Source organism: Parus major, chromosome 2, assembly GCF_001522545.3.
Source record: "Parus major isolate Abel chromosome 2, Parus_major1.1, whole genome shotgun sequence".
Classification (NCBI taxonomy): Eukaryota; Metazoa; Chordata; class Aves; order Passeriformes; family Paridae; genus Parus; species Parus major.
In genome coordinates, this window is record NC_031769.1 from 43,974,412 (window position 1) to 44,000,740 (window position 26,329).

At 39.5% G+C, this 26,329-nt stretch overlaps 1 protein-coding gene across 11 annotated transcripts in view; it reads left to right on the forward strand.

The window, feature by feature from the left end:
- MYRIP (myosin VIIA and Rab interacting protein) overlaps positions 1 to 26,329 on the forward strand; it is a 206,439-nt gene that overhangs the window by 134,464 nt on the left and 45,646 nt on the right. For 7 of the 11 annotated variants that reach the window (XM_015619685.3, XM_033511940.1, XM_015619688.3 and 4 more), the window contains exons 4-8: positions 18,640 to 18,776; positions 20,444 to 20,527; positions 21,129 to 21,226; positions 21,560 to 21,640; positions 23,176 to 23,325. In XM_015619685.3, coding sequence (XP_015475171.1) covers positions 18,640 to 18,776; positions 20,444 to 20,527; positions 21,129 to 21,226; positions 21,560 to 21,640; positions 23,176 to 23,325 — 550 coding nt within the window. The remainder of the gene's footprint in view (positions 1 to 18,639; positions 18,777 to 20,443; positions 20,528 to 21,128; positions 21,227 to 21,559; positions 21,641 to 23,175; positions 23,326 to 26,329) is intronic. The other 4 variants (XM_015619686.3, XM_015619691.3, XM_015619693.3 and 1 more) reach the window with 1 other exon arrangement.

A 26,329-nucleotide genomic window follows, 5' to 3' on the forward strand; every position in this document is an offset into this window, starting at 1 on the left:
GTGGATGTGCTAGCCTGCCCCTGGCTGAAGTGCTCTTGCCAGCAAGGCTGCTGTGCTAACAGAGTTTTGGGGAGAGGATGAAGGGGAAGTTTAGGAGAAGAGAGAAAAGCTCTGCATGCAGTAATTGTATGGCCTCTTTAACTGCTCAAGGTTTGTGACTGTTCTGTATCTAATCCTACTCTGGTCATGCAAATTTTAATGTTTTGGTATAATGGTTGGTTTCAATGGTCTTAGAGGTCTTTTCTAACCTCAACAATTCTATGTTTCTGTGAAATATGCCCCTTGGAAACTCTCTTCCTGAAAGAGGTATGAATATCTTAGCAGTCAATATCCAGGGCTAACCGTCCTGAATTAGTTTGAAAATCAAACATAATCTTTCACTAGGAAGATGCAGTATTTTCAAAATACAAATTTGAATTATTCCTATAAAAATATGATTAAATACCTTATTACTTGTGCATTCTATGTGGTTTTTAATGTGCTCATCAATGCCATGTAAGCACTCTAGCCTCTATGCGTGACATTTTAATGGCAGCTCTTACCAAAGCCATTGAAAGATTTTGGCTCACTCTCATTTTCTGTAAAAGACAGCTGTTTAAGATATATTTGCTTTGGTTCAGAAAGAAATTATGAAAAATTGTTTCAGCAACGATGGGTGTCTTACAGCCACCTGTGTCACTTCAAGTTCTTCGCACTCACAGCAGCAAAAGCTGTGATAGCAGCTGTCTTTACCAAAAACAAATAACTTGAGTTTTAAGAGTAGAGAAAAGGCAGTGGTGGAAGCAGAGAGGGTTGTTCCTTTTATACTTTTGCATCTGTCAGAGTATTTTGGTGTTAGACAATGAAGACAGTGAAGTGGAAATATTGCAGGACATCGGGGAAGGTCTAAATGTCAGTATTGACTGTCAGTATTGGTCAGAAACTTTTGGGGTGGACATTCACACATTTATCCATCTTTTTTAGGTGCACTGATTCATACTTCTGTGATTACCTTCCCATACCCCCTTCATCTGTAAAGGGAACAGAGGTTGCAGAATGCTCTTCAAAAAACACTTGAAGGAAGGCTAAGACTAAGACTTGTTTTTGAGTTTCTACAGCATGAGGCATCTGCTACCTGTGATACATAAAGGGGGGAGAAGCCTGCTTTTCTTCAATCACAAGAAGTAAATGACACCCGGGTCTTGCACCTGAGACTCAGGAGCCTCCATGGAGCCATGAGAGATCATGGAGCTGGCTGCTGCTCCTGCTTAGTCAAATGCTGCCTCAGCTCAGGCAGGCGGGGCTTTGGGAAAGCCTCTGGAGAGTCATAGCTGCCAGCTGATAGTTCATTCATTGAAGCAATGGCCAGCTGAGGATATTATGTGAGGTCAACTGCTTCTTCCCCTCCAGCCAAAGCAGCCCATTTGTAGGCAGTGTGAGTCCCTATGTCCAGCTCTATGGATGAATAGAGGTGATGAACTATTAGTTTTCTGGCCGTGACAGAAATTATTTTCTCTCAAATAGGAGATATTTGGCATAAGGCCACAAAAGACCAGTTTGTGGAGGAAAGGACTATGAGCAGCGTATAGCAAACCCCAGGAAAGATTCCATCTCCTGGAACTTTGTGCCTAAATATCCCTGAAAGAAGCTTGGGTACAACAGAGAAAAACAAAAACTAGACAGATGTGCCTCTTGTCTTTTCCATGTTTAATCATCACAGTCTCAAGTCTTTGAGGTGTTAGAGTGTGTCTGGAGATGTGCAGCAGAGCTGGGGAAAGGTCTGGAGCACAAGTCTTATGAAGAGCAGCTGGGGGAGCTGGGGTTGCTTGCCCTGGAGAAAAGGAAGCTGAAAGGAAACTTTATCATTCTCTAGGAGTTCCTGAAAGGAGGTTGCCCAGGAGGTGGGTGAATCACCATCCCTGAAGGTATGGGGCATTTAAGGGTATGTTTTAGTGATGTACTTGGCAGTTTTACGTTAACAGCTTGGCTCAATGATCTTAGAGGTCTTTTCCAATATAAACAATGCTGTTCTGCTCTGTGGAACTACTTATATCTGGTTTTAAGGAAACAGCTGGATGCAACCTATGTACAGCTACAATAAAAAAATAATAATGAAAGAGTGTGTGTCTCACTATAGTAACTGGCACTGTGCACTCTAATTTTTTATTTCTCTTTTCTTGTTACTCTATTCCCAAATTGCTAATTAGAGTCAACAAATGGGCTGTAGAATACAACAAGACATCATGTAGTCTGCCAAAAACAGTGGCTGGCATTCGTACAAATTGGGTGATGATGTGTTTGAAGACTTAATGTTGGAAAAATCTTTCCATATTCTCTTCTTCCTCCCTGTCCTCCTACTGAAGTGACTCAATTTCAAAGGCAGCAACATACTGCTCCTTTCTTGTCAGAGGTTTGGTTGGCAGAAATTAAATCCCCTGTGAAAAACTTTGGTCCTCTACCAATTAAATTTCATCGTTATGCTAAATAGCCACTAAGTGCAGGCCTTGACTGCAAGATGGGCAACTTGAACATAACCCAGCTGAAGTGTTGTGATAATGGCTGCAGTAGTTTGGCTTGGCAAGTCCTGAATGTGTCTCCTGTAGCTGCAGAGTAGTGTGTGTAGAGCTGCTGCAGTCCTGTGGTGCTGCACAGCACATGCACGTGTGTTGTGCTGTGTGTCCCTGTGCTCCCTCCCTGTGCCTCACAGCTCACACGTGGATGTCTGGAAAAGTCTGTTCAGAGTGGAGCTGGATATTCCAATTCTTTTCTGTACTGGTCTGAAATGACAGTGTCAGTATCATCACTTGTTTTTTCGTGGTGATTTACTCTCCCCATATCCCCAAGTATTCGACAGTGACTTACTGGGGCTGATTTGTTCTGAATACACATGGTAATACAAAGGTTAAAGAAGAGTACTGATGTTAATTTTCCAAGTATTTTTTTACTGGCACAGTGGCAGGCACATTTGGATATCAAAGATACACAGAAATTTCTGCAAGTATTATTTTCCAACAGGATCAAAGATGATTATGAAAGCTTTTCCTAAAAGTAACATGCTACAGGTGGGTTGAGAGGTGACCTTGGATCCAAGGGTGGTATCAGAAGGAAAGACAATTCCCTTTTCTTCTGAAATCTCCTACGTTAGGGAGCTTTCAATTAGCCTAGGATTCAGTAATTTTCAATGAGCCCAAACTTGGAGTGATGGTCTTGTTTATAAAAAGGGAAAATTACTAAAAGCATTCAGCTAGGCTGACCTGACTCCTGCTACTGTGGTGTCTTGGGAAATGGAGCCTTTTTGATCATACTAATTAAAACTATTTATAGGATATGTTTCTCCATTGATAATTGTTGTCTTGAGGAATGATGGTCTTTTCTGAATGAGGCAGAATGAGAAACCTAACAGAAGCCTGTAGGTATGGGCATGGAGTTTTTTCTGTGTCATCCCAAATCCTCTGAGAATAAAGGCGGTGTTTGGGCCACAGGGCACACAGGCTTACAGGAAGGGATTTGTATGGCAGGAGTTTGCTGAGACACATGGTATGTGTTTGTGGCTCCTTGGCTGTAAAATAGGAATGTGTTATTGCTCCGATAAGTTTAGGAGCATAGCAGTGAACCTGTTGGAACAGAAGCAGTGCTACGTAGGCCTAATGCTGATGATTGCTCTTCAAGATTTACATCTGCACCATATATTCAGCCATTAATAATTCTTGCCGTATATCTTAGCAAAACAGTCTGCAAAATCCTTGGCTGCAGGCTGTTTCCAAGTTCAGATGTGCTGCTTGTCTAGTGGATTTGGAAGAGGATTGCATGCATTGTCACACCACCTTATTCAACCCTTTGATCTCACAGTTCTTCATGCGTAAAGATTTTGAGAGTGTTGGTTTCCTTTTTTCTTCAACACAAGCATCTAATCTTAAATATCTAATTTGAACAAATTGCAGATATGAAAATGGAGCTTTAAGACAAATGTTTATTGGCTCAGAATTGGAGAATTGTGTGGAAAACACAAGCCTTAGAGTCAAGATGTCTGAGTTCCTTTCTCAATATTGATTTCCAAAGTAACTGGAAGCGAGTCTTTTGGTCCTTCAGTGAGTCTAAAGGATATTTGGCCCTTTATTTTATTTCCTACTTGAGATTTTAGTTGGCTGCCTTTTGAAGATCTTAGTTGCTTTAAAATAATGTCATTATTGTCAATGAGGTAGTAAGTTTCAAATAACTGTGGTATATTGTATATACTTATTGATTGTAAAAAGTATTAAAAAAACATATAAAATGTCACATAAAAATAGGATGTGTGTAAAATAGTTTTACTAGGTGCTTCATCTACCATAGAATTGTTGCACTTTTTCCCTTACAGAGTTCGTCTCTAAAAATATTAGGAGCTGGATCATAGCTTGTATCACAGGATTAGCAGCTGGTTCTGATCTGCAAAAATACTTTGGTTACTATTTATTAAAGAAGTTCTTGGTTTTAACTCTGTTTCTAGACATTTTCTGGAAAATCTCTTTTCACTACCCATGTTTTTGTTTTCAGTATACTTAATAAGTAATCCCATTGTTGCAGCTTGCAGAGTATTTGTTATTATTATCTCAGATTGTGTTATTTAATAGTATTGAGATGGATTAGTTGTATAATACCCAAATATTTTAAAGCAGCACTACTAACATGTCATTATTCAAGGTATGATTCATTCTAGGAGTCAAATGTCCGTGTAGATCCTTTTATTATTTTTCTTAATATGCTGAAAGTAACTAGATGCTCTTGATACTTTATATTAATACAGCCTCTTAGTTTTGGGGACTGGTGAAGAAGAATGACCTTTTTTACCATCTTGCAACTCAAAGTCAGGTGGGGTTTTTTTTCTGATTTTTGTGTTTTCACTCCTTCCTTGGTGTTTCTACTCCTGAGGTCTGTACTCCTTTTCAAAAATGAATTTATGAAGGAAACGAGAAAGAGCATTTTTTTAATGAAAGTTTATCATAACTAAAGGAAAAGTGGAGGGTAAACACCCTTGAGTAGTTGGTATTTATTTCTTTGTTTCATATCTATAAGAGATAATTTGTTTTAGCTTTTCACTTTCCTTTACACAGTTACCAGATTTAAGGTATCCATCTGACTCCATATAGATTAATCTGTCATCTTAAAGATTAATGTGTTCTGTGTCTCAACTGTATGATTCTTTTAATGCTTTTCTGTGTCCAAAATAATTTTTAACTTGTTTTGGTTGAAAATATGTGTGCCCAATCCATAAAAAACATCCTTCAAGAATGGTAATTTCATTATTTTTTTCATGGGTATTTGTGTAATGGAAATTACTTAGCACCTGCACTCTCTTTGTAACAGGGCAAATGCAGAATCGCATCCTCTGTGGGATAAAATTTAAGCATTATATATACTGAACATTTCATATCCCTGGTTCTCCTGGCCTGGTGAGTTCTTGCAGTCCGACCTCCTAAAAGAAGGTCAGTGTGTTAATGAACCAACATAAACACTGGGAATGTTCTTAATGTATTGCCTTCTGCCTGCCTGCCCCAGTACTCTGCAAATTTGTCTTCAGTTATGCAATTAAATCATTTATCATTGTCCTAAAGAAAGGAAGAAGAATGAGGAAAAAAGAATGACAAGAGAAAGGGGCAGGAACAGCATGAGTTACCCATGGTAACTCACAAAAGTACCGCAAATGTGCAGAGAGAAGGAAGATATTCATGTTTTTAAGGCATCCACCTTAGCTGTAGAGGATAGACAGACATCCACCCCCCTCTGTCTCCAACCCACTGGGGCTCAGCAGCCATTTGGCAGCCTGTGTCATGAGCCATATTAGCAGCTGGTAATTCAGACTACAATCAACCTGCTCAGTGGGTGATCCTAGTACTTAGAATTGCTTCCCCAAAATAGTGCTGTCAAGTTTCTCTTCTCTGTGAGAGGAGTTCTGTTTGAGAATTGGCTTAAATTCTGTTTCCTTTGAAGAGAGGTGAGAGTAAATGATATCTCAGAAATGACAAATGGCTTCTGTTGGCCCCATCTTTCTCTGTGGTCACCATACACGGAAGAGATGCCCAAGATACCTCCTGTTATTGCAGTGGGACCTCTTCTGTCACCACCAGGTGAAACTACATGAGTGTCTCTATGCAGCAATTCTGCACTGAGTCCCTTTATTCATTATGGGCTTAAGCAAGATGTTTGGAAAAATCTTAGAAAGAACTTGATTTCCTTATTCTTCAAAGTGACCTCTGTGGGTTTAATTAAACATGAAGAGCTGTGGTACTGATACCTTTTGCAGTTAAAGCAAGGAGAGACATCTAGGCCAAGTAACAAAAATCTTTTATCTACCAGGTTTTAATTGCAACTTGATGAGAACTCAGAAATTCTCAGTGTGCATTTCTTCTGTGAGTGAAGCAGGGGCTCTTCTCAGCTGAGCCTTGTGGATGTAGCCGAGGAGGGCTTTGATGTTAGCGCTCCATTCACTGCCAGCGGCTGAAGGTGGGCACCAAGGGCCTCAAAGGCACACTGCATCAATACCTGGTGCATGACCAGGGTAACTTTGCAGCTCCTCTTGTTTCCATCCCTTCTGTTCATCCACTGATTCTTCTAGTACCTCCCATTTTTCTTGGTTGATCAAACTTGCTGATATCATGCACACAGGCATCTTACCACAACTGGGTGGCCCTATGAGGATACCCCCTGCCTTGTGCAGATGAGAATAAGCTTGCTGTGGAGAGGGCTGGATGATTGTATGGCTTTGAATACTTCTGCTGTTTGGGAAGTGAATCCTCTGGACAGCTGATCAGTTTTACCCAGAAGCAGGAACAGTTTTGAGAAACAGCTGTGTTTCTCTGACAGTCTGGCTAATCTGTGCTTGGTTATTTATTACTCTGATACAAGCGTTTATAAAAACAGAGATTTGGGGTTTGTTTGGGGTTTTTTTATATATTTTTCATTATTCAAATAACAGAAAATCCATATGAAAAGTACATTTGTATCTGTGCCCAGATGCAGAGCCCCTGTTAGTGAGGCCAGCTGGGATTAAAGTCTCATTTGTATAATTTATAAAGGCTTTGGAATTTTTCCTACAGTTTTCAGCCGTAAGCTGGAATTTAGCTTTTGTCAGACTGCTAGACAGCTTGCACAATAAAGCTTCTAACTAAAAATATTTTCTATGTAACCCGGAAAACCTTACCATTTTAAATGCAGTGACTGTGGAGTAGGTTTGAAAAAACAAATTATTAGAAAATAAAAAAAAACAAACCAGCAGTCATGCCCTGTATGTTTTAAAGGCTTAATCAGTGAGCTCCATGCATAAGCAGCACAACAGATAGAAAAGCAGGAATAGAGTGGATGTAACCTAGGAGGCACATACGGGATGCTCGGGGTGCTCATGTGCACACAGCAGTGGAGTACCCTTGCACAGCATCAGATCCTTTCTGATGGGTTACCATTTGGGAAGAGCTGCTGAGGTCCAGCAACTGACTGAGCCCACCCCCTGGGGCTGGCCAGCTATTCTAGTCCATTTTTCACTGTGATTCAAGGAAATGTCCTTGCTTGACCTGCTGGATAAGCACCTGAACCTTGCCTGGGTAGTTTGCTCTCCACTGAGTGCAACACCATCTAATTCTTCCTCCTGCAACGGGTGGGTGGATAGCAAGGAAATACTTTCCTTACACCTCCCAGCTAGGGACCTGCATGGGAGGATTTGGAGGTGTCATGCTCCTGCTGGATAACACAGCAGTGCCTCCAGTGTGTTCCTTAAGCTATTCTGTGGCTTGTGGAGCTGCAAAGCAACAAGTATGTCATCTCACAAAGGGGTGTGTGTACACAGCTCCTGGAAAAAAGCAGAGCAGCCTACTCCAGCAGAAGTTGGGCTTGTGGGGTGAGGAAACCAGTACAAAAGATAGGAACTGAAATTGCATCTCTTTGCTCCCCAGCAAAGTATTTTAAAATTATTTTTCACTTTTTTTTTTCCTTCTTTCTATCCTAAATAATCTTGCAATGAGCTCGGCTTTCTCTTTGATTTTGCGTGGTGGTGAATCTTCTCATCTTTGCTGGCATTTCACAGCTGTTTGTTCACAGCTTTCTCCAAATATAAGGAAACAACAGACCTTCAAGCAGAGGATTGTTGTCTTTTTGGTGTTCTTGAGCTCTATATTAAAAGCCCTGCGTATTTTTCTAATCAGGATTACAGAATTAATTTGCATGGTTTATCCTCTGGTATTTTTTTCTGATGGAGCAGAGTTTGTATCTCTTTTGTGAAAATTTTTATGCTTCATCGACCTTACATTTGTTGTTCTTCAGCTGTTTTTCAAGAATCTGTGGATTAGAAATGAAGTTTACAGAAAGAAAAGCCTTCACTTAGGTAATTTGAGTAACTAATCAAACTGCCTTTATGCTCTGTAGTTTCACATGGTATCTGCTGTGGTTATGGAAAACATTTCTCAAGTGGGTGAATGGTGCATTTATTCGTGTCCATTTATATTCAGTTGTATTTTGACTATAAATAACTTTTATTTCAGTAGCATGAATGTAAAGTTCAATGAGCAAATGTTCCTGAGGGTGTTTTGATGTTCTTCTCTGCATTCGGATGTTTATTTACATAAGGTTTCCATATGAATTTTCCTTCACTTCAATGGGTAGGTGCAAAGGATAAATCTGTAGTAATAGCACAGCAGGAAATGAATGTCTCTCCAATTGAGAATTTATGAGTATCTGTTGTTGTTTCTTAAGAAAAGCAGCAGGATGCATTCATTTTGAGGTACTGTCACTGTGGATTTTTGTTCTTTTTGTGTGTTTTCTTTCAGAAATCTGAAATAAAAATTAGACTGATCCATTGTAGCAAGTAGAAACAAATATGACAGGGACAGCCAATGTATGTGTGTTCAGTGTAGCTGTAATAACTTGTTTTGATTCATGTTTAGTTGCATTTTGCTTCAGCATGTTGTGTGCCTGGGAGTGTTATAAATTTACGAATAATGCAGTATTGATGAATTCTTATGGTTTGCCTAGAAAAGTATCTGGTACCAGATGGCCAGGGTATAAAATTCCTTTCTTTTGAAAAATACTCCAATATTGAAAATGTATTTTATTGCAAATGAAGATTGGAAAAAAAAAAAAGAAACAAAACAAAAATTTTATATTAAATGAAACATCTGGGTGAAATTAATTAAGGGGGAAGATTTGTTTCAGATGTAGTATTTTTTATTTTTAGGATTTTTGTGTCATGAAATAAATTCCATGGATCATATAGAAATGTCAGGAATGTATCCTGAAAAAAGTGCTTTGAAGCAAATATGTGGAATGTTTCATTTGTGTAGTATCTGAGTGTTCCAGCTGTTTCTGGACTTGTTTGAGGGATTTGGACTTGTTTCCATTTAGTTTCAAGTGTCCAGTGATTTCTTAATTTTCATCTGGGTTGACAGGTAGTATTAATGGGCTGTGGAAAGATCCACGTTTTAATGAAAGGCTTAAGAGGGAAATACTTGGCAATGTGATGAGGAAGAAATTTCCAGGCATTGAATGAAACGTGAAGAAGGGCTGAGAAAAGAAGAGGGAAAGTTCTCTCTTCCCATTTACACCTGTGGTGATGAGGACTACAGACCAGTTTTGGCCACTGAATGATCTACAGTAACATCTGAGGATTATTACACACCAACCCAGAAGTGAGAGCAAGAGTCAAACAAAGAGATCTGGGCAGTTCTGTTTTGTGCAGGTGGAGTTGGTAGTGTTACAGATACGACCAAAAGGCTTCTTGTGAAGGACAGGCTTCATGGTTTTCTTATGTGACAGAGTTATTTGCTAAAACACAAGGTGTAACAGCTAAAGGCCAGAGAGAGACACTTTAAACCTCATTTATGGAAGTGTCATCCATGTAATTACCAGTTTAGAGAAAAGGTGGATTGAAGATAGCCTTCACTTAGTTTGACTAGTTCTTTCTTTTTAAAGAGTTGGCAGTTCCTGTGGCACAGGTGTCAGCAAGGCTTTGAGGGATGTGTGACTCGGGGATTGCATATCCCAGATTCAGCATCAGTGTGGCGTATGTGGTGCTCTCAGTGTGGGATGTCATCCCCTGGGACTGCGCTGTGCAGAGTCACAGCCCCACAGTCACATTTGGTGTTCATCAAAGAGTGCTGATATGGCTTCAGATTATCCATTCTGGGTCTGTGTTTAAAGAACCATACAGACCACTTGGGTATTTTCTTACTATTCCGGAAGAAGAAACCGTGGGAATGATTAGATGACTAGAAAACACGATCTGGGATGAAACAGGATTTGTTAGCCATTTAAAAAAAAAAAAAAAAAAAAGTCAAAAGGAAAAGAGCAAACATCTTAAACTGTCTTGTTTAAATAGAAACAAGGAAGGTTCAGCTTAAATGTTAAGAAAATCTTTCAACATTAGGATAGGAAAACATCAGTGGATGGTTAGGGAGCTCTGCAGCATCAGCAGTCATTGAGAACAGGCTGCCTGCATATCTGCTGGGAGTGATTGAGGTATAACTCATAATGTTTGGGGGCAAAGGGAACACCAATGTGATCCCATTTCTTTTATGGCCTAGGGCTCTGCCAGAGTGGCTGGAAAGCAGCAGTAACTTGTACTGCAAGCTCTCTGCAAGCTCCCCTGCAATGCAGCCTTTTGAACTTTACAGTTCACAAGTCAGCTCTGAATAAATAAATAGCAGTTAGCTGAGGCTGACTTTATGAGGCAAAAATAGGAAAAGAACATTCACTAATGACTGCAAGACATGGCAAACATCCTTATAGGCATGTTGTTATGGCGAAATTTTATTAGCTCGTGCTGAGATAATATCAGGAGCTGTATTGGATGTGGCTGCTTACATCTTTTACTGCTGGCTGATGCCTGAAGAGAGGTCCTGCCCCTTCTTAGGTCACTGCTGTAACTGATGTTAACTCTCCACAATCATGTTGTCACCCCTAGAGTTTGTAGTCAGCTAAATTACAGTGAAGCACTGGGTTTGAAAACCCTCTTATTTTTAAAAGTAGAATTTAATAACTGCTGCAAAATCTGTATTTCATTTAGGTTGCCCTAAAACAAAACACGCTTTCTGTGAGCAGCAGGTCATGTTAATATGTCAAATATACATTTATTTGTGAGCCAGGGAATCCTGACCTACAGCCTCACAGGGAAAATATAGGGCAAAATAGGTCAGTAAAATGCTAACAGGTTCTACTCTTGTGTCTGTTTTCCTGCTGGAGGAAAGACTAGCACAAAGATTACAAATATCAATCAAGCTTTCCCTTTCTTTCTTTTATTTAATAAAACATGGGCTAAGTCTGATTTTCTTAGAAGAGGGGCACTGAATCTTCTACATTCTAGTACTCAAAAGGGCTATTAGAGGAACATGCTTTACTTCTGATTTTTACTTACTGATTACTGTCCAATAATTGAATATGTTTAAGAATCAGCAATCTCATGGTTTATTTTAACATAGACTAGATTAGATCAATCTACCACTGGGCATATGAGTCAAAAACCTATGGTACAGAGAAATGTCTGTGAAGGGTAAAAGGGTTTTTAGTGGATTTTGCATATCACATATTTAAGATATTTGTCCTTTTTTAGTGAATTTTGAAATGTTACCCAGTAGAGGAAAATGTGATTCTACACAAACTTCAACTCATTTTGAAACCTCAGCTGTTCTACAATGCCTGTATTTTCACTAAAGCTTTTTTCCCAGTTTTGCATGCTGGTTTTACACATTTTTGCTGCAGCCTCTCATGTTAGGGCATGTATGGGGCATCCAGAGAGTCAGGAGGTAGATGTTCAAGTGAAGAAAGGCGAAGCATCCCTGTATGGCAAGTAGCCACAGACTGATTGTCAGAGAGATTTGAGTGGGCCAGAAATATGCCTCGATTCAAATGAAGTATAGATAAATTTATGGACTATAAGTCCATCCATATGTGTCTTTTGAGGCTGGTTTGTTGTATTGCCAAGCCCAGAATCCTGAACTGGCCAGTGCTGAGTATGCTGAAGGCAGAGTCTCACTGGAGCTTTCCTGTCATCTCTTCCATGTCATTTCCAATGGCCAGACACAGAGTACAAGGCTAGGTGAGCCTTGTATTTGAGCTAGTGTGACTCATTATCTGATTTTTATGACAGCAATCCCTTACTGTGGCCTGCTTCATAACACAGGAAGTGATTCCCGCACTTTGGCACATGCTGTTGTGAGCAGTCCTTGTCACGTCCCTTTGGAAAGGCACTGAGATTTGGTTTAAAGGGCCAGGGGGGCAGAGGTTGTAATACTTCCCTCAATAACCAGCATTAGGTGAACCTGTTACAAGTTTTTCTTTCTTCCATTCACAAAGCGTATGTAGGTTTTCTGTGTAAAACCTACTCTGTCTCCCTCATCCAACTTCTTGCCTGGTGATTTCAAAGGTAAAGGAGACAGTAACCATATTTGAGGGTTGCACATACTGCTGTCTTTTGTAAACAAATCTTTGTTTCCTCTCTGCTAACCTTAATTTGTTATTTCTTGTGTGTTGCTCAATGTTGAAATTTAAAAACCCAAACTGGAGCAGCGAAATTCTCAGTCAATGGTTAGGAGGGTGTCTTTTTTTAGGAAATGCCCTGTGTGGTACCATCCTGTTGGTTGAGCTCTCTGAACAAATAACCCACTGTAGCCTGCAGTGCAGTTACTGGGCCAGGTTCACATCTGCTGCACAGGAATGTCATGATTTCACTGTGAGAGACATGGACAGATGTTTTGTTCCACTTGTGGGAAAGACAGAAGGTGTTTTCAGTGGGGTAGACAGTTTTCTTTCTGGGGTAGATGCTTTGATTCAAGAGTCTCTCCTCTGCTCTCACTTGGATTTTGCTGACTGCAGAGTGGTGGATTGATCGTGCCCTGCTGTGGCCTTTCCTGTGACACACCTGTGTGGCTCAGTGTGCTGTGGTTTGACCTGCCACAGTGTAATCTGCGTGCAGCCCTCTGCTGTGGATAATTGGAGGAAAAAATTTTCTGGCACAGCACTTCTTGACAGATAGGTTACCTGAAGAATGTCATCAAGAAGAAAATAAATTGGTTCAGCATATGGCTTGGGAAGGAAGTGTCATAAAGAGTTAACAATGGTCTGCTGGAATAAATGGTTAGAAGCTGTTTTTCTTGTGTGAATAACCTTTTATAAGCATGAAATAAGCAGGGAATAGATGCAAAACAATCAGCGAAGTGCCCTCTTGAAATTACGTGAGCTTGACCAAAGTTCCTGTTCAGGGCTTCAGGGTGCTTAACTTTCTCAATATATATGGTTTCTTAAGTCTGATTTTTAGAGAACTGAGCATTGGTAGAATATTCATGTGTGTAGTGGTTTTATGTTATAATGATTCATCCTGAGGGGAATGAAGGTGAACCTGGAAGTAGGTTTGCTTTCACTGAAACTGAAAGGAGCTGAAAACCTTTAATTCAACAATTTATAACAAGCAGTATGTTACAAGCTCTAAGGCGCCAGCCCAAAGGAAAAAGCAAATATTGCTATTGGCAGAGAAACAATAGTTCAGGGTATTGAGTTTGAAGCAATTTTACTTCAAAACTAGTAAATAAGAAGTGACAGGTTAAATCTTAATTGTTTCTTTGGGCACCAGGTTGAGGCCACTTTGTGCTGGGAAATGGAAACAAAGGCCTTGAGGTTCATATTGTGTGTGAGTCAGTACGGGGAGAGAGCCCGTGGGGGGCAGCGTGCCTGTCACGGCTTAGTTCTGTATTAGCTGGAGTTTCCCAACCACTGATGCATAACATGGCACTAATGCAGCCAGAGGGAGATGGATGTGCAGCTCCCCAGGAGGGACCAAGGCTTCGAGGATGTCAGTCCCACAGCAGCAGTCACCTGTCTGCGGGGGAACATCAGGGTTAAGGGCAGGAATGTTGAAGTGCAGCATGGTTCTGTCCACAGCCCAGCATCTGGCCAAGCAGGTCTGCTCTGGGCCTGTCTCTTATACACATCCAGCATCTGGCCAAGCAGGTCTGCTCTGGGGGGAGTCATGTCCACCATCTCCCAGCTCTGACAGAGCTCAGTAGTCAGTCTTCTCCTGGCTCCCACCCCCTCCATCACTTCACTCCTGGCTCAACCTCCAGGCAGTTCAATGAGCTCAGGGAATGCTTTCCAAGAGTGAAAACTAAACATTGATGTTGCTTTTCCACTGGCAATTTGCATTTCTAATATTTCTCAAGTTTGATGTGGTTGTGTTGTGCTTTGGAGCCTCCCCACAGAGCAGCAGTTTTGACCTGTGCATAGTCCTGTATTTCAGAGATGGGTTTTATTGGCCTTTTAAATTTTCTTAATGTAAAAAAATTGTCACATCCGCAAAAGTAAAAAGGTCCAAGAATTGTAAAGCAGCTCCATTCCTAAGTGAAGCTAATCACTTGATGAATGCAGATCTTGAGTGACCTCAGGCTGGGTAATGGGTCATGGGCACAGCAGGAGAAGCACAGGATGGCATTTGAGAGACTAAAATAGTTTACTGTCTTGAATGTCAGCATAAAACTATGGAAGATACCTTAAGACAGGTACAAAAAGCTAAAAAAAGAATCTTCATTATCCAGTAGCAAGGAAAATCAAGTGATTATGTGTTCACCCTGACAAATGATGTAAGCATTTTTAAGATTTCTGGAAGCACCTCCTGACTTAGAGAAACTAGACTGCAGCTCAGTAAGTGACTAGTTCATCTTGTGGGGGGAAACTTCTGACAAAATTCATGGAAAAATGAAAAAACAGAAAAATGTTGTTATAAAACATTTCTTCACAGTTCAGCTTGTATTGTGAATTATTAAGAGATTAAGGTCATACATATTAGATTGGTACTACCTTTTTGAGTAGTACCAATCTTTGAGAAAAGAACTTTGAGAAAAGTTCTTGCAGAAGCTTCATATTGCCTTTAGTCCAAGTAAAGCCTCTCAACTTTTTAGAAGAAAAAAGAATTAAAGTGATAAATCAGTCACTAAAGAATCTCCTGTTTTGAGTGATGTGTGAGTGATGTCTTTCATTGATTGTCTTCTGGTCATCCCTAATAATGAGGCAGGTGGTTCATGTCCCCACTTCCCAACACCACTGGTGTACTTTTTTTTTCCTGAAGGAAATGCTAGAACTTTACTATTTGGGTGCTTTGGATGAGAAGTGTACTGAGAACAAATTGTAAAGGTTTTAATTGGCTTATTCCTTCTCATGGTGCTGCTTGATTATGACAAACACATTGAGGCACTAAAAAAAGGACTAGGGCTTTATAATTCAAGTTTTAATGTTAAATCAAAAGCATCTTCCTGGCTTTCACACTTTCTAGCAAGACAGAATTTTAAAATCACAATATTGGCCTCCGCCAAAATCACATCAAAATGCAACTCAAATCCATGGCAATATTATATAACATAAATAATGTGTTTAAAACTATTTATCAGTAAAGACATAACACTCTTTGTTGCACAGAAAGAGCAAGAAATGGCTTGTCAACCAGTCCTGCTTCTTTGAAATGCAGACAAATAATATCCTTTAAATGTGAACTTTAATTTCACAGGGAGAACTTGCATGCTTTCTGTTAAAGCTAATAAGGGAAGTGTTTCATTCCAACAATTTAATGTTAGTACTGTCAAAGTCGTTCATTATTCTGGACTCATGGACTGCTTTTGTAGAAAAGGATTAAAGGATTTTGAAATGAGGTGAAAATGCTCTTATTTCTCTTTTGAGTGAGTCCTTTATTTTAGTATCTATAAAAGAAGTTCTCTCTTCTCCAAATCCTTTCTCCGTAGGAGGAATCAGCAGGGACATTGTGACTTATTTGAAAGTTAAGAGGCTGAAAAGCTTTAGAGAAGGCATTGTAATCTGTTATAAAACATGTTCAGGACCTAGGCATAGATTTGGAACGTTGGTAGCTCTCCAGCTCATAGGAGGAAAGCATGAGATGATTAGATTACTCACAAAGTGTTAATCCTGCAGCAACGAGGAAACCTAAAAAAAATTAAAAAAAATAAAAAAATCCTTCTGTTTACACCAGATTAACTAGTACAAAGAGGCAGGCATCTCCTTTCACAGTTGTTTTGAGATGTATAATCTCTATCCTTTTGACTCTGCCGAAATTCACATACGGAAAATGTTATCATTACAAATAAAAAACCTGTTTTAGTTGCAAAGCTTTCTCACCTCGTCAAGAAACCAGTGCTGTTAGCTTTCTGCTAAAGCATGATGACACAGGGAAAAACATGAGGAAGCAAGCTTGCAATGAATCACATCTTTTGTTTCCCCAAGCTGCCAGGTCAGCATTCATAACTGGCTATCTTAACTCACACAGAGCATTCAAAGATAGGTGACTCTCTTTATTTTTATTTTTTTTTACCTTGTAACTCTGTCTGAATATTAAGAACTGGGTTTACTTGGCTTCCAAGATGACAAGTTTAGCATTTTGAGCTAGTGCAGCTGAGGTGTAGCTAGTAAGGATCTTCAAAGCCCTAGAACAATGTATTTAAGGACTCCCAGTGCTGTGAGTCCCCTAGTGGTGATGGTGCTGCAATAGTTTTTTGTGATCAGCTTGGAGAACACTGAATTTACTGGGCAGGAGAGTATCCTTTTTGGTCAACACCTCCTGCTAAGCCAGTTCCAACCCAGCCATGCAGTTTTGTCCTTCATAGTGACTGTGACTCTGTGCTATTGACTGAAATCCTACCCTGTCAGATTCTGTAGAAACTCAGTGGACAAAAGTGAACGAAATTCAGCAAGCAGAAGACTTAATATTCTGATGCAGTTTACATGAAAGCAAGTGTTTCCTGCCCACAAAGAATGCAGGCTCTTAAAATGACAAAGAATTGCAGGTTTGGGAGAGAGATTCTCCTCCATTCAGATTCATCACTGTGCCAGCAGTGAAGGTCTGGCCAGAGGGTCAGGTCTTGGACAGACATCATAGCAGAACTCTTGGTGGCAACATTATAGGAATTCAGAAGCCCTGTACTTCACAGACAGACCAAGGCATCCTTCCCATTGTTTGTGCTCTGGACACTTGTGTTTCATCAGAGTCATCTGTGCACCACATGGAAGGATGTTTAAAAAAAAAAACAAAAAAACAAAAAGGATTTTTGTCCTTGTCACATGCTAGTGATATTTGTAGAATGGTGAATATTGGAACTAATCAGCCTCCTGGGCTCCTGGGAACCGTAGTTAGGCTTGGGATATTACTGAGCAAATAGATATTAAAGGGCTAGTATTCTTACATTATGTGTAAACATCTCTCCTGCATCTATTTGCTGAGACAGAATGCTGAAAAAATAGACTTCTGTTCCATGATAAGCTTTTTCTTCAGTTTTCTTCTGTAGAGCAGTTAATGTAACTTTAAGGGTTCACAGTTTGAATACGATAGGCTTCATTGATTTTTATTTTTAATTTCCCACTGCTGGTGTTTGCTACTAAGCACTTTCCAGTGATGAGACAAGTAGACTCTGTCATGATGTTCTGCTTTTCATGAAGTGAATGTACCCTTTTATCAGTATACTGAAATTTAAAAAGTCTGGATTCAGACTGGAAACAGGTAGTTGAACCCCCAGGCTCAACATGTTTGTTACTGAGTATCTCCTGAGGTTTGGTGCTGAGTAAGAACTACATTTCTAGTCTGTCAGTAGGTGAGAAAACAAAACAAAAATTGTGCATTGTCACTTGCCTTGCCCTTTACAAAGAGAAGTCCAGAGTCCCTGAAGGAAAATTTAAAGGTGACAGTGAGACTGTCATTTCATTTTGTTTTTCAATGGTGCTAAATCATTTAAATATGTTGATGCCTGGAAATGCTGGGAGTCCGGCCCTCCTGGTGGTGACATCATTTCTTTAGGGGTTCATATATTGACACTGGGCACTGACTGGCACCTTTTGTTCTCCTAAATCTGCTGTTAAGAAAAAATCAGCTTTAATTTATAGGTGGATCCCCCCCTACAGTGACATCCTCAGTAGGAAATGTCCAGGTCTGTGGTGGGTTACCCTGAGGTTGTTTTTGCCTGGGAATGTGACACAGGTTCTCTCCATGCACTGCTGAAGGAACAAGTGAAGCAAGTTGCCACATGTCACACTGGAAAGAATACAGAGCTTTCCCATATTTCATGCCTTTATAAAGTACCTGAGCTCTGGGAACAAGTCTGTTAAGATGAATTACTGTTGTCAGTGATGCTTCCTGTGGAAAGTGAGAAAGCAAACTGGGACTCATTCTGCTTTGAGGTTCTCTATTAGGCTTTGTCTACTCTATTGTTTTCCCCAGATAAAAGCAGTGATAAATTTTTATGTAAATGAAGGGGTTTTGTGGCACATTGATGGGCTTGTTCTTACAAGTATTACAAGTATCTCATTGTATCTGTAAATCTGTGTAAACAAAGGCTAATTTTAAGTCCTGTGCTGTTCAGATGCTTGTTTGTATTTTTTAAGAGGCTGCAGCATGAGCATTATCATGTTGAAGGGGAGACCACCTCATCTGATAGTGCCAAAACCAAATAAACACTTGAGTAATATGAAGAAGATATTTATTTATGGCTTAACCTGTTGGGTTTTTCTTTCCTTAGTGTACCAGACACTTGTAAAGTACAAAGGATAAAGAAGTATTCAGAAATTAATAGGTTTGTTACCTGAGGCCTAAAAGATTTTTTTCCCACATTTATTTGTTGTAGAATCATTCCAAATATGTAGTTTATTTTTCTGTTTTAGGCTTCTAAGGACCCAGTCTCTGGATTGGTACTATAATAATGTCAAAAGCCGCTTTAAGTGTTTTGGAAGTGCCAAGGTCCTGAAGAACTTGTACAAGAAGCATAGACTGGAGAGTGGGCTTTGTCCTGATGCAATAGGTAAGAACAGCTGTGTTGATTTCTTATAATATTTATTCTTACCTATTTTAACACAGAAGCTGAGACAATGGAAATTCTGAGATTATTTCAAGAAAGTTTTTTTAATGCGATTTTCTTGTTTGCAAAAGAAATACCTCAGTGGAGAGAGAAAAGGATGAAGTGTATAGAGAGCTGTTTAAAAATTCAAACTATGTTTAATCTTAAATATGTCACTGATTCAGAAGTGTCTATAAAGTAAATTGTAGTTTGTATTCTAGCTTGTGTCCCCAAATTTATCACAGTTCTGAGTAGTCAAAGAATGAGAAAATAATTTGGCATTCAACCTTTGACCATTGGCATATTTCTGTGGTGTTTGAAGCAAAACTTGATGAACATGAGATACATTCAGTATCCAAGTTGACCAAAACTGACATTTCCTTACTTAGAGTTTTGCATGCTTAAGGGTCTGAAACTGGCCACATTTAATTTTTGTATCAATGTTTGTAAATAGGTAAAAGATACTGATAAAGTATTGGCATCAAACTTTTAAGCAAAGACACAGTTCACCCCTAACTATCCTGTTCTAATGCCCCACCCCATAAGAAGAGTGATTGCAGTCAGAAAATGTCTTTGAAGAAGTGGAGCTTGGTATCATACTGGTAACTTCAGAAAATTACTTAGAAAACAAGTAGCTGAATATTTGACATTTCACTGGATTCATTGGACCAGATAATTTACTCCTATAATTCTTTCAAAATTTGTATGGAGACTACAGTCTACAGTCCTTTGTCTTTCTCTGAAAATATATAGGATGATAAGTAGACTTTGTAGTTCTGAGAGGAAATTTTAGGTTTTTATTATGAAAATTGACATAAAAGGTTCTAGGGAGAAGCAACCTATTTACTAAATTGTGATTTATTAGTGTTTTTTCTTTTTGGGTATCATTTTCGTATTTCATGAGAAAATTCCTTAACAACTGAGACCAAATGCATATGAGGACAAGCAGATCTTGTTTCAGTTAGGGCAGAAGTGGGACAGTGGAAGTAAAAACGGTGGCCAGGGATGCTTCTGAACTTTTATATTATGTGTTGTCTTTTTTTAACCACAGTCTCAGTGAATGGGTACTTGAATGGAAGTGTGAATGATGCAATGATGAGTTGCAGTGGCATGTGCACTCTTGGTGAGACCTTTCTAAGGAAGGCCTTTGAGTCTAAATGTCATTGCTAACTTTCTTCTGCTATCCCTGGGACTGTTAGGTAAACCTTTTGTTCCCTTTGAAGATAAATACTAGTATAGGTGTCTGGGTTTTGCTTTATTTATACAGCATTGCCCTTTAAAAAACTGAATCTATTTCTACCCCAAATGTCATAGTTAAGTCAAATTCTGTGTACTTAACTTCTGTCATGTATGTTTTATGCCTAGTAGCTTCTTCATCTTTTTTTTTACTGTAGTAATATTTTTTTTTCCTATTCAAAATGAATGAGAAGTCTTTGATATAAAAGAAGTCATGTTTTGTAGAAAAACTGCTGCAGTCATGATTTATCAAACAGCAACAGCTAGGAGGAATTTTCCAGTTATCCTTCATTGTGTGCAGTGCCACCATATCTTGAGTGAATATTCTAATCTAATAATGCCTCTGTTGTTAATGTTCTTCTCATAGAAACACATGATTCTGTCTTTCTTTTTAGCAGAAGGAAGTTTGTATGAAGGAAGCTTTGAGAATGAAGGAAGCATTTGTGGCAGTGACTCTACCTTCTACCAACAGACAGAAGGTATGCTGCTAAAATCTCGTTTGATTAAAATTTTGAATTACTGGACAAGTAGCTTAGAGTGCTGGTAAGTCTTGTCCAGAGATCCAGCAATATTTTGGGTGAACCCCTCAGCAAGAGGTATTTTGTGTACCATGCTGGGACATCTTGCTCCAGCATTGCACCAGCTACCTGCCAATTCTAGTGTGACTTTCTTAATGTTCAGTTTTTGTTACTTCTGTCCCATTTCCTTTCCTATGCTCTTTTATTTTTCAGTATCTTTCTTAAATTTTGTTGTTCCTGCTTATAGGAACGTCACAAATTTCCTTTCAATTATTTCCTCCAAACTATTTTGCTACAGTTTAAATAAGCAACATAAAAAATACCATGTTTTATGGTATCTAAGATTTACATTTAAGTGGACACTCAGAGATTGCAACAAATTTCTCTGTCCTAAGTTTTTTATTTTACTGTGCATATTTATGGATTGAGGAAACAACTTTTTAGTGAACAATTTAAGATTTTAATTTCTGTCCAGAATATGAGCCTAAATTTTGAAGCTCATTATGCAAAATGCCCACGTGTATATGGAGAACATGGTGGTTTTATCTTATTCTTCATCTAGGACACAGCATGATGGATACCCTTGCTGTGGCCTTACGTGTTGCAGAGGAAGCAGTGGAAGAAGCTATTTCTAAGGCAGAGACCTACAGTGACAGCCTGGTAACACTTTCAACAATCAAAAAAAAAAAAAAGTATTAATTTAACTAGAACAATCATGTTTCTTTTAATCTGAGTAGTGGTACAAACCAAGTAGATGAAAACATGATGAAGTAGTGACTATCTCATGATATATCTAAGGAGTTGGGCATGGTTTTTATGAACTGGTATCGAAGATTCACATTGCATTTCAGAAGGTGACGTGCACTTTAAGTGCCTGTAATTTCTTCCCACAGTGCCAATTGGGCATATTACCCATTTCCCAATCTATACATTTTCTGTGGGAAGGCTGTTTTTATGTGATTCTAGCAAATACAGATATCCCTTTTCATGCAGGACAAGCAGAATGAAGCTTGTTACTTGCAGGAGCACAAGGAGGACCTCATAGAAGAGCTGGCCACAACCATTGTGCAGAAGGTATGGTTTTTTCCCCCATGTTTAATAGCCAAAAGACAGGGGTTTAGAGCTCAAACACTGCTAACAACAAAAATATGACACCAATGTAGAAAGCAAAGTAAATGAACTATGACAATGTAGGCTTCATCAGCTATGTCTGACAGAGATGAGTTTATAAGATCAATCCAATGCCTACCCTGATGTCCTACATGTTCAGAGCTCCCTGAGGTTTGTGATGTCCTTTCTTGTAAGGGAATGTCCTTGCTTGATGGAATTTTACATCTGTGTTTCACTTCCCCACAGGCATAAAGTTTTCTAATGTCAAGAGGTATGGCTCTCAACCATACACATCACTTCCCAAAAGATAAACTTTGCCAGTGTAAAGAAGTATGACTTCTGACCATACCCTCTACTGAGCCCTCCATCTGCAACATGTTCAAAGAAAACAATATCAATCGATAACACAGAATTCTCTTAATGAAGCTGTTAGAGAGACACCCAAAAAATCACAGAACCCTTGGCATGTCTGAATTCTGTGGCTTCTTACATAAAGCTCATTCTTCTCGTTGCAAAGCTCATGGTTGGCAGAATGAAAGTGGAGAACTAGTGGGTAAAAATACCCTTTGAATTTGTCTGGACAGTTTGGAGTAAGGCAAGATGAGCATTGAACAGTGCACTGTTAAGGTCCTGTGGTCAATAAAGTAACCACTCTGCTAAGTTAGTCTCCTTCCATGTGAAATAATCTAGGTGCCACATCTTTGCATAGGCTGTGGCATTTAGCAGTGTATGGATCACACAGCAGAGGAGGAACATGTTGTTTATAAGGCTATGAAGACAAGCCAGAAAAGCAGCAGATCACTGGAAAATAATCTGCCTTCTTTTTTAATGGTGATGTTAGACTATAAAGTCTGTTTATCAGGTGTTTCATAGTCCAGAGCCTCTCTCAGCCAAGCTTGAATTGCTGCTTTTGTCAAGAGCTGCCTAACAAGATCTTTTATGCCATAGAATAACGTTCTGTAGGTATTTTATATTTCAGTTGTGGAAATGAAATGTAGCAGGATATAATCTGTGTAGGGAGACATGAGCTCTCTCAAGATGGTGAAGATTTTCAAAAATAAAAATAGTGCCTAGAGACCTTAGACCTCATTGTTCTCACTAGAATGTGTCTGCATGTCGTGGGAGCCTTTGAAATTCCCCTTATATCTAGTATTTTATGTCTCTTGGAAAAAAGTCGTGTCTGAGAAAATACTTGACACTTAGATGCTGCTGAAGTGTTACTGTAGCAACAGGTTTCTATGTTTATGTAATTCACCTCTGGTATTCCTACAGGCACTGTTATATATTGCATCGATGCTTATGTGCTTGCAAGAGGTAGGACTTCAGATGAGAAGTAATTACATGAGCTGGAGCTAGAGCAAAGGGAAACTCCAATGTTTTTTCCTGGGGAGCTTGCCTCAAGACGGGGTTCACCTAGATCTCCTCCATATGGCTCAGACAGTATTTCCCGAGCAGCATTTTTCTGTCCTCTCCCACCCCGTTTCTCCCCTCCCCTGCAGATTATAAAGAAGCAGAAAAGCAAACCCGAGCAGGCCGAGGCCGACTTGGAATGGCCTCCGTCGCGGAGCAGTGGCCTGGCGTCCGGCGCTGTCTCAGACCAGAGCATGCTGACATTCCCAGGGAGCCGCAGGGGGTCCTACACCTTGTGGGTGAGTGCCACAGCACAATGATCCGTGTTTTCTGGGGCACAGAAGCAGCAGCTTGCAGTCATGGATAAGTGTACTCTCTGCCTGGATTGGTACGTAGAGACTTGCAGAGAAGGAGCATTAATTCTGTGTCTGAACAAGCTGTCACTCAGCTGCATGCTTTCCTAACATCCCATGGGCCATGGAGGCACGTCACAGACATGGTGTTTTTTCGGTTGACTGTGTCGGGGAGGACTAAGTTTGTGGTAGGAGCAGTCTCACTGCTTGATTTGAATGCTAACAGGACTCAATGCCTTAGTGTTTATTCCTCAGAACTGTTTTTCTGCTCACTTAACTTTTATGTAAGTCTTTGCTGAGTGCTGTGTTTTCTTTTGTATAAAGTTAGGTTTCTGTAATGTTTCTTTTTCTCCTTAACCATCTTACAAATAACAGCCACCACCAGCAACAAAAAAAGTAAACTCAGCTGCAGACCACCATTTATGTCTTACACCAAGGAGTGTTTCCCCCTTCCACTTATTTCTCAGCACAATGTCTTTATCTCCTGCTATAAAGATGAAGAAAATCTGACAAGCTGCATTAGCAAGAGTTTTAAAAGAACAGCAAGTAAAAAGAAGTGAAAATAAGCTGTAGGCTTGGACAAGCATTTTGACAATCAGAGAGGGAAGGCAGTGACAGATGAGTTAGTTCCAGTGCATTTTGACACTGTGGTTTAAGCTGCTGCTCCCAAGTGTCCTGCTACTGTTCCAGTAACCACCTCTCCCCCGCGAAGCAGAACCACCAGAACTGAACGTGGGCTATGTCCTAGTTCCCAGCTAAGTTTGCTCACTTACACTCCCAGTGAGAACAGATTTATGCCAGAATATTGACTGTGGGCCAGAGTTGCTGAGATACAGACTCGCATCCTAGTCTTCTACCTATTAGCAAAATGAAGGGGTACTGATGTAAGGTGCCACTATTAATAAGTGACCACATTTATGGTGAGCATGATTTAAGCACTTTGCTCTGTGGCTCCTAGGCAAGTTGTTTGTGGATATAAAAGCCAGGAGAGAGAGAGTTAATTCTGCCTCTGACTCAAATGAGTTTTCTTTCTTAAGGACAGGACTCAGATAACTATGCAGTTCAGATCCTCAGTCATTATAGCAGGAGCCTGTTCTGCATTTGAAGATTTAACTTTGACCTCAACACATTTTGAAATTCTCTTCTGAAGTAACAATTTAGTTCTGATTTTTTTGCCAGAGGGAGGCTCACTGGTTTTAGTAATAGTAGACTTTTTGAAAAACACTGGAGAAGCAGAAATGTCACACTAAGGTACAAACAACTTCAAAACCTCTGTAGCCATCAGTCAGTACTGGAGATCCAGATGTGTACAGTATTTTATAAGGACACTACCTCTGTACAGGGTCTTTTGCCACATTTTTCACCATTTGTTCCAATTATCTTCCCACAGTGCTTTAAGGAGCATGAATAAATTTGGCCATCTGCTGTGACTTGTTTCGTCTCTCCCATAAATTTAGTTCCTGCCTTTTGCTTTGCTAGGGTTGTTTAATCTAACTCTCTTCTCCTCTGAAGTGTGCATATATTTATTTTTGCTTTGCTCTGAATAGAGGAGAATTTGATTAGTATGACCAGACACCCTTGTAAAGGGAGTATAGCTCCAGTCATTCCCATAGCTAAGATAGTTGCACTTGTGTTAGGCTGTTAGATAGCACGATTAAAGTCACAGAACCTTGGCCTGCTGGAAAGTCTACTGAAAGGCAATTTGTGCAGAGCAAATGCAGAGCACTCAGAGCCTGCTTGATTCACATCAGCAGTGCTGAAACAACTCAAATTCCTTCTCCTGAACTTGCTTTCCATTCCACTTTGTTTTCATTCAGCGACAAATGGGAAGCGTGCATCTGTCAGTAGATTTGTAGGACTAAACCACATCACTTTCTTTTATGTATATCATGTGAGAAAGTTATCCTTTCTGCCAAAAGAATTGCATTTTTTTTTTCTTCCCAAAATGAAACCTAGCTTCTACAGAAGCTGGCAGAGAGGGCTATGCCCATTCCAGGAAAATCTCCTTACTGCCTCCCAGGAACTCTTGAGTCCAAGTCTGTAACAGCAAATCTTGGATTCCACTACAATAAGTGAAGTTTTCTTAGTTCCTAACTGATGACATTATGTTGACAAAAAAACCCCAAACTCTTGATCTGTGTATATACACCCTAGCATTGATCTGTGTGTGATGGCTTAGTTTAGGCAGAGATCTGCCTGTAATGATAAAAACCTTTTAATATTAGTACATGCCACAGCTAACAAGGGCTAATCTGCTGCAATAGATTTATTAGCACTGGTGTTCCTAGTTTAACCAAGGTTTTTGTAGACTGACACAGTCATTGGGATTGTGTCAATCCAACAATCCCAATGGAAGGAAGAAGAAAAACAAGTTTTCATTTTTTTTTTCTAGAAAAGCTATCCAAGGAGACTATTACTGTGTCAGAGTTACATATGTGAACGTGTTTACATAATAAATAATAAAGGTTATTTCACTAAAATTTACCCTGTCCAAGTATTTGTTTGGTACAAGGCTAACAAATTAGCAGAGGCAGGATAGATTAAATAAAAGGAAAGAAGAAACATGATTAACAGAAAGACAGACATGAAGGGGGAAGGGAGCCAAGGATAGCAAATTTTAAGGCAGTCGGAATCCCATCATTTAAAACTTAAAATTTATCTTACAGGAAATATTTTTCTTGTCTTCTGTGCAGAAGATAATACATATGCTTTTGCTAGAACAATGAAACTAATAATATATAACACAGAACAATTTCATGCTGTAACACTGGCCTTCAGAAACCCATGTTTATTGTTGCATTGCTTTTTATTACCAAAATCACTTCTTACAGAGTCAGGAGCACTGTAATAATCCCAGATATCACCTTGTGGTTTCACCTGCCAAGCAATTTTTCTTTTTATCACAGCTAGCTGTGTGCAGCTCATCCATATCAGCCAGAAACTTCCAGTG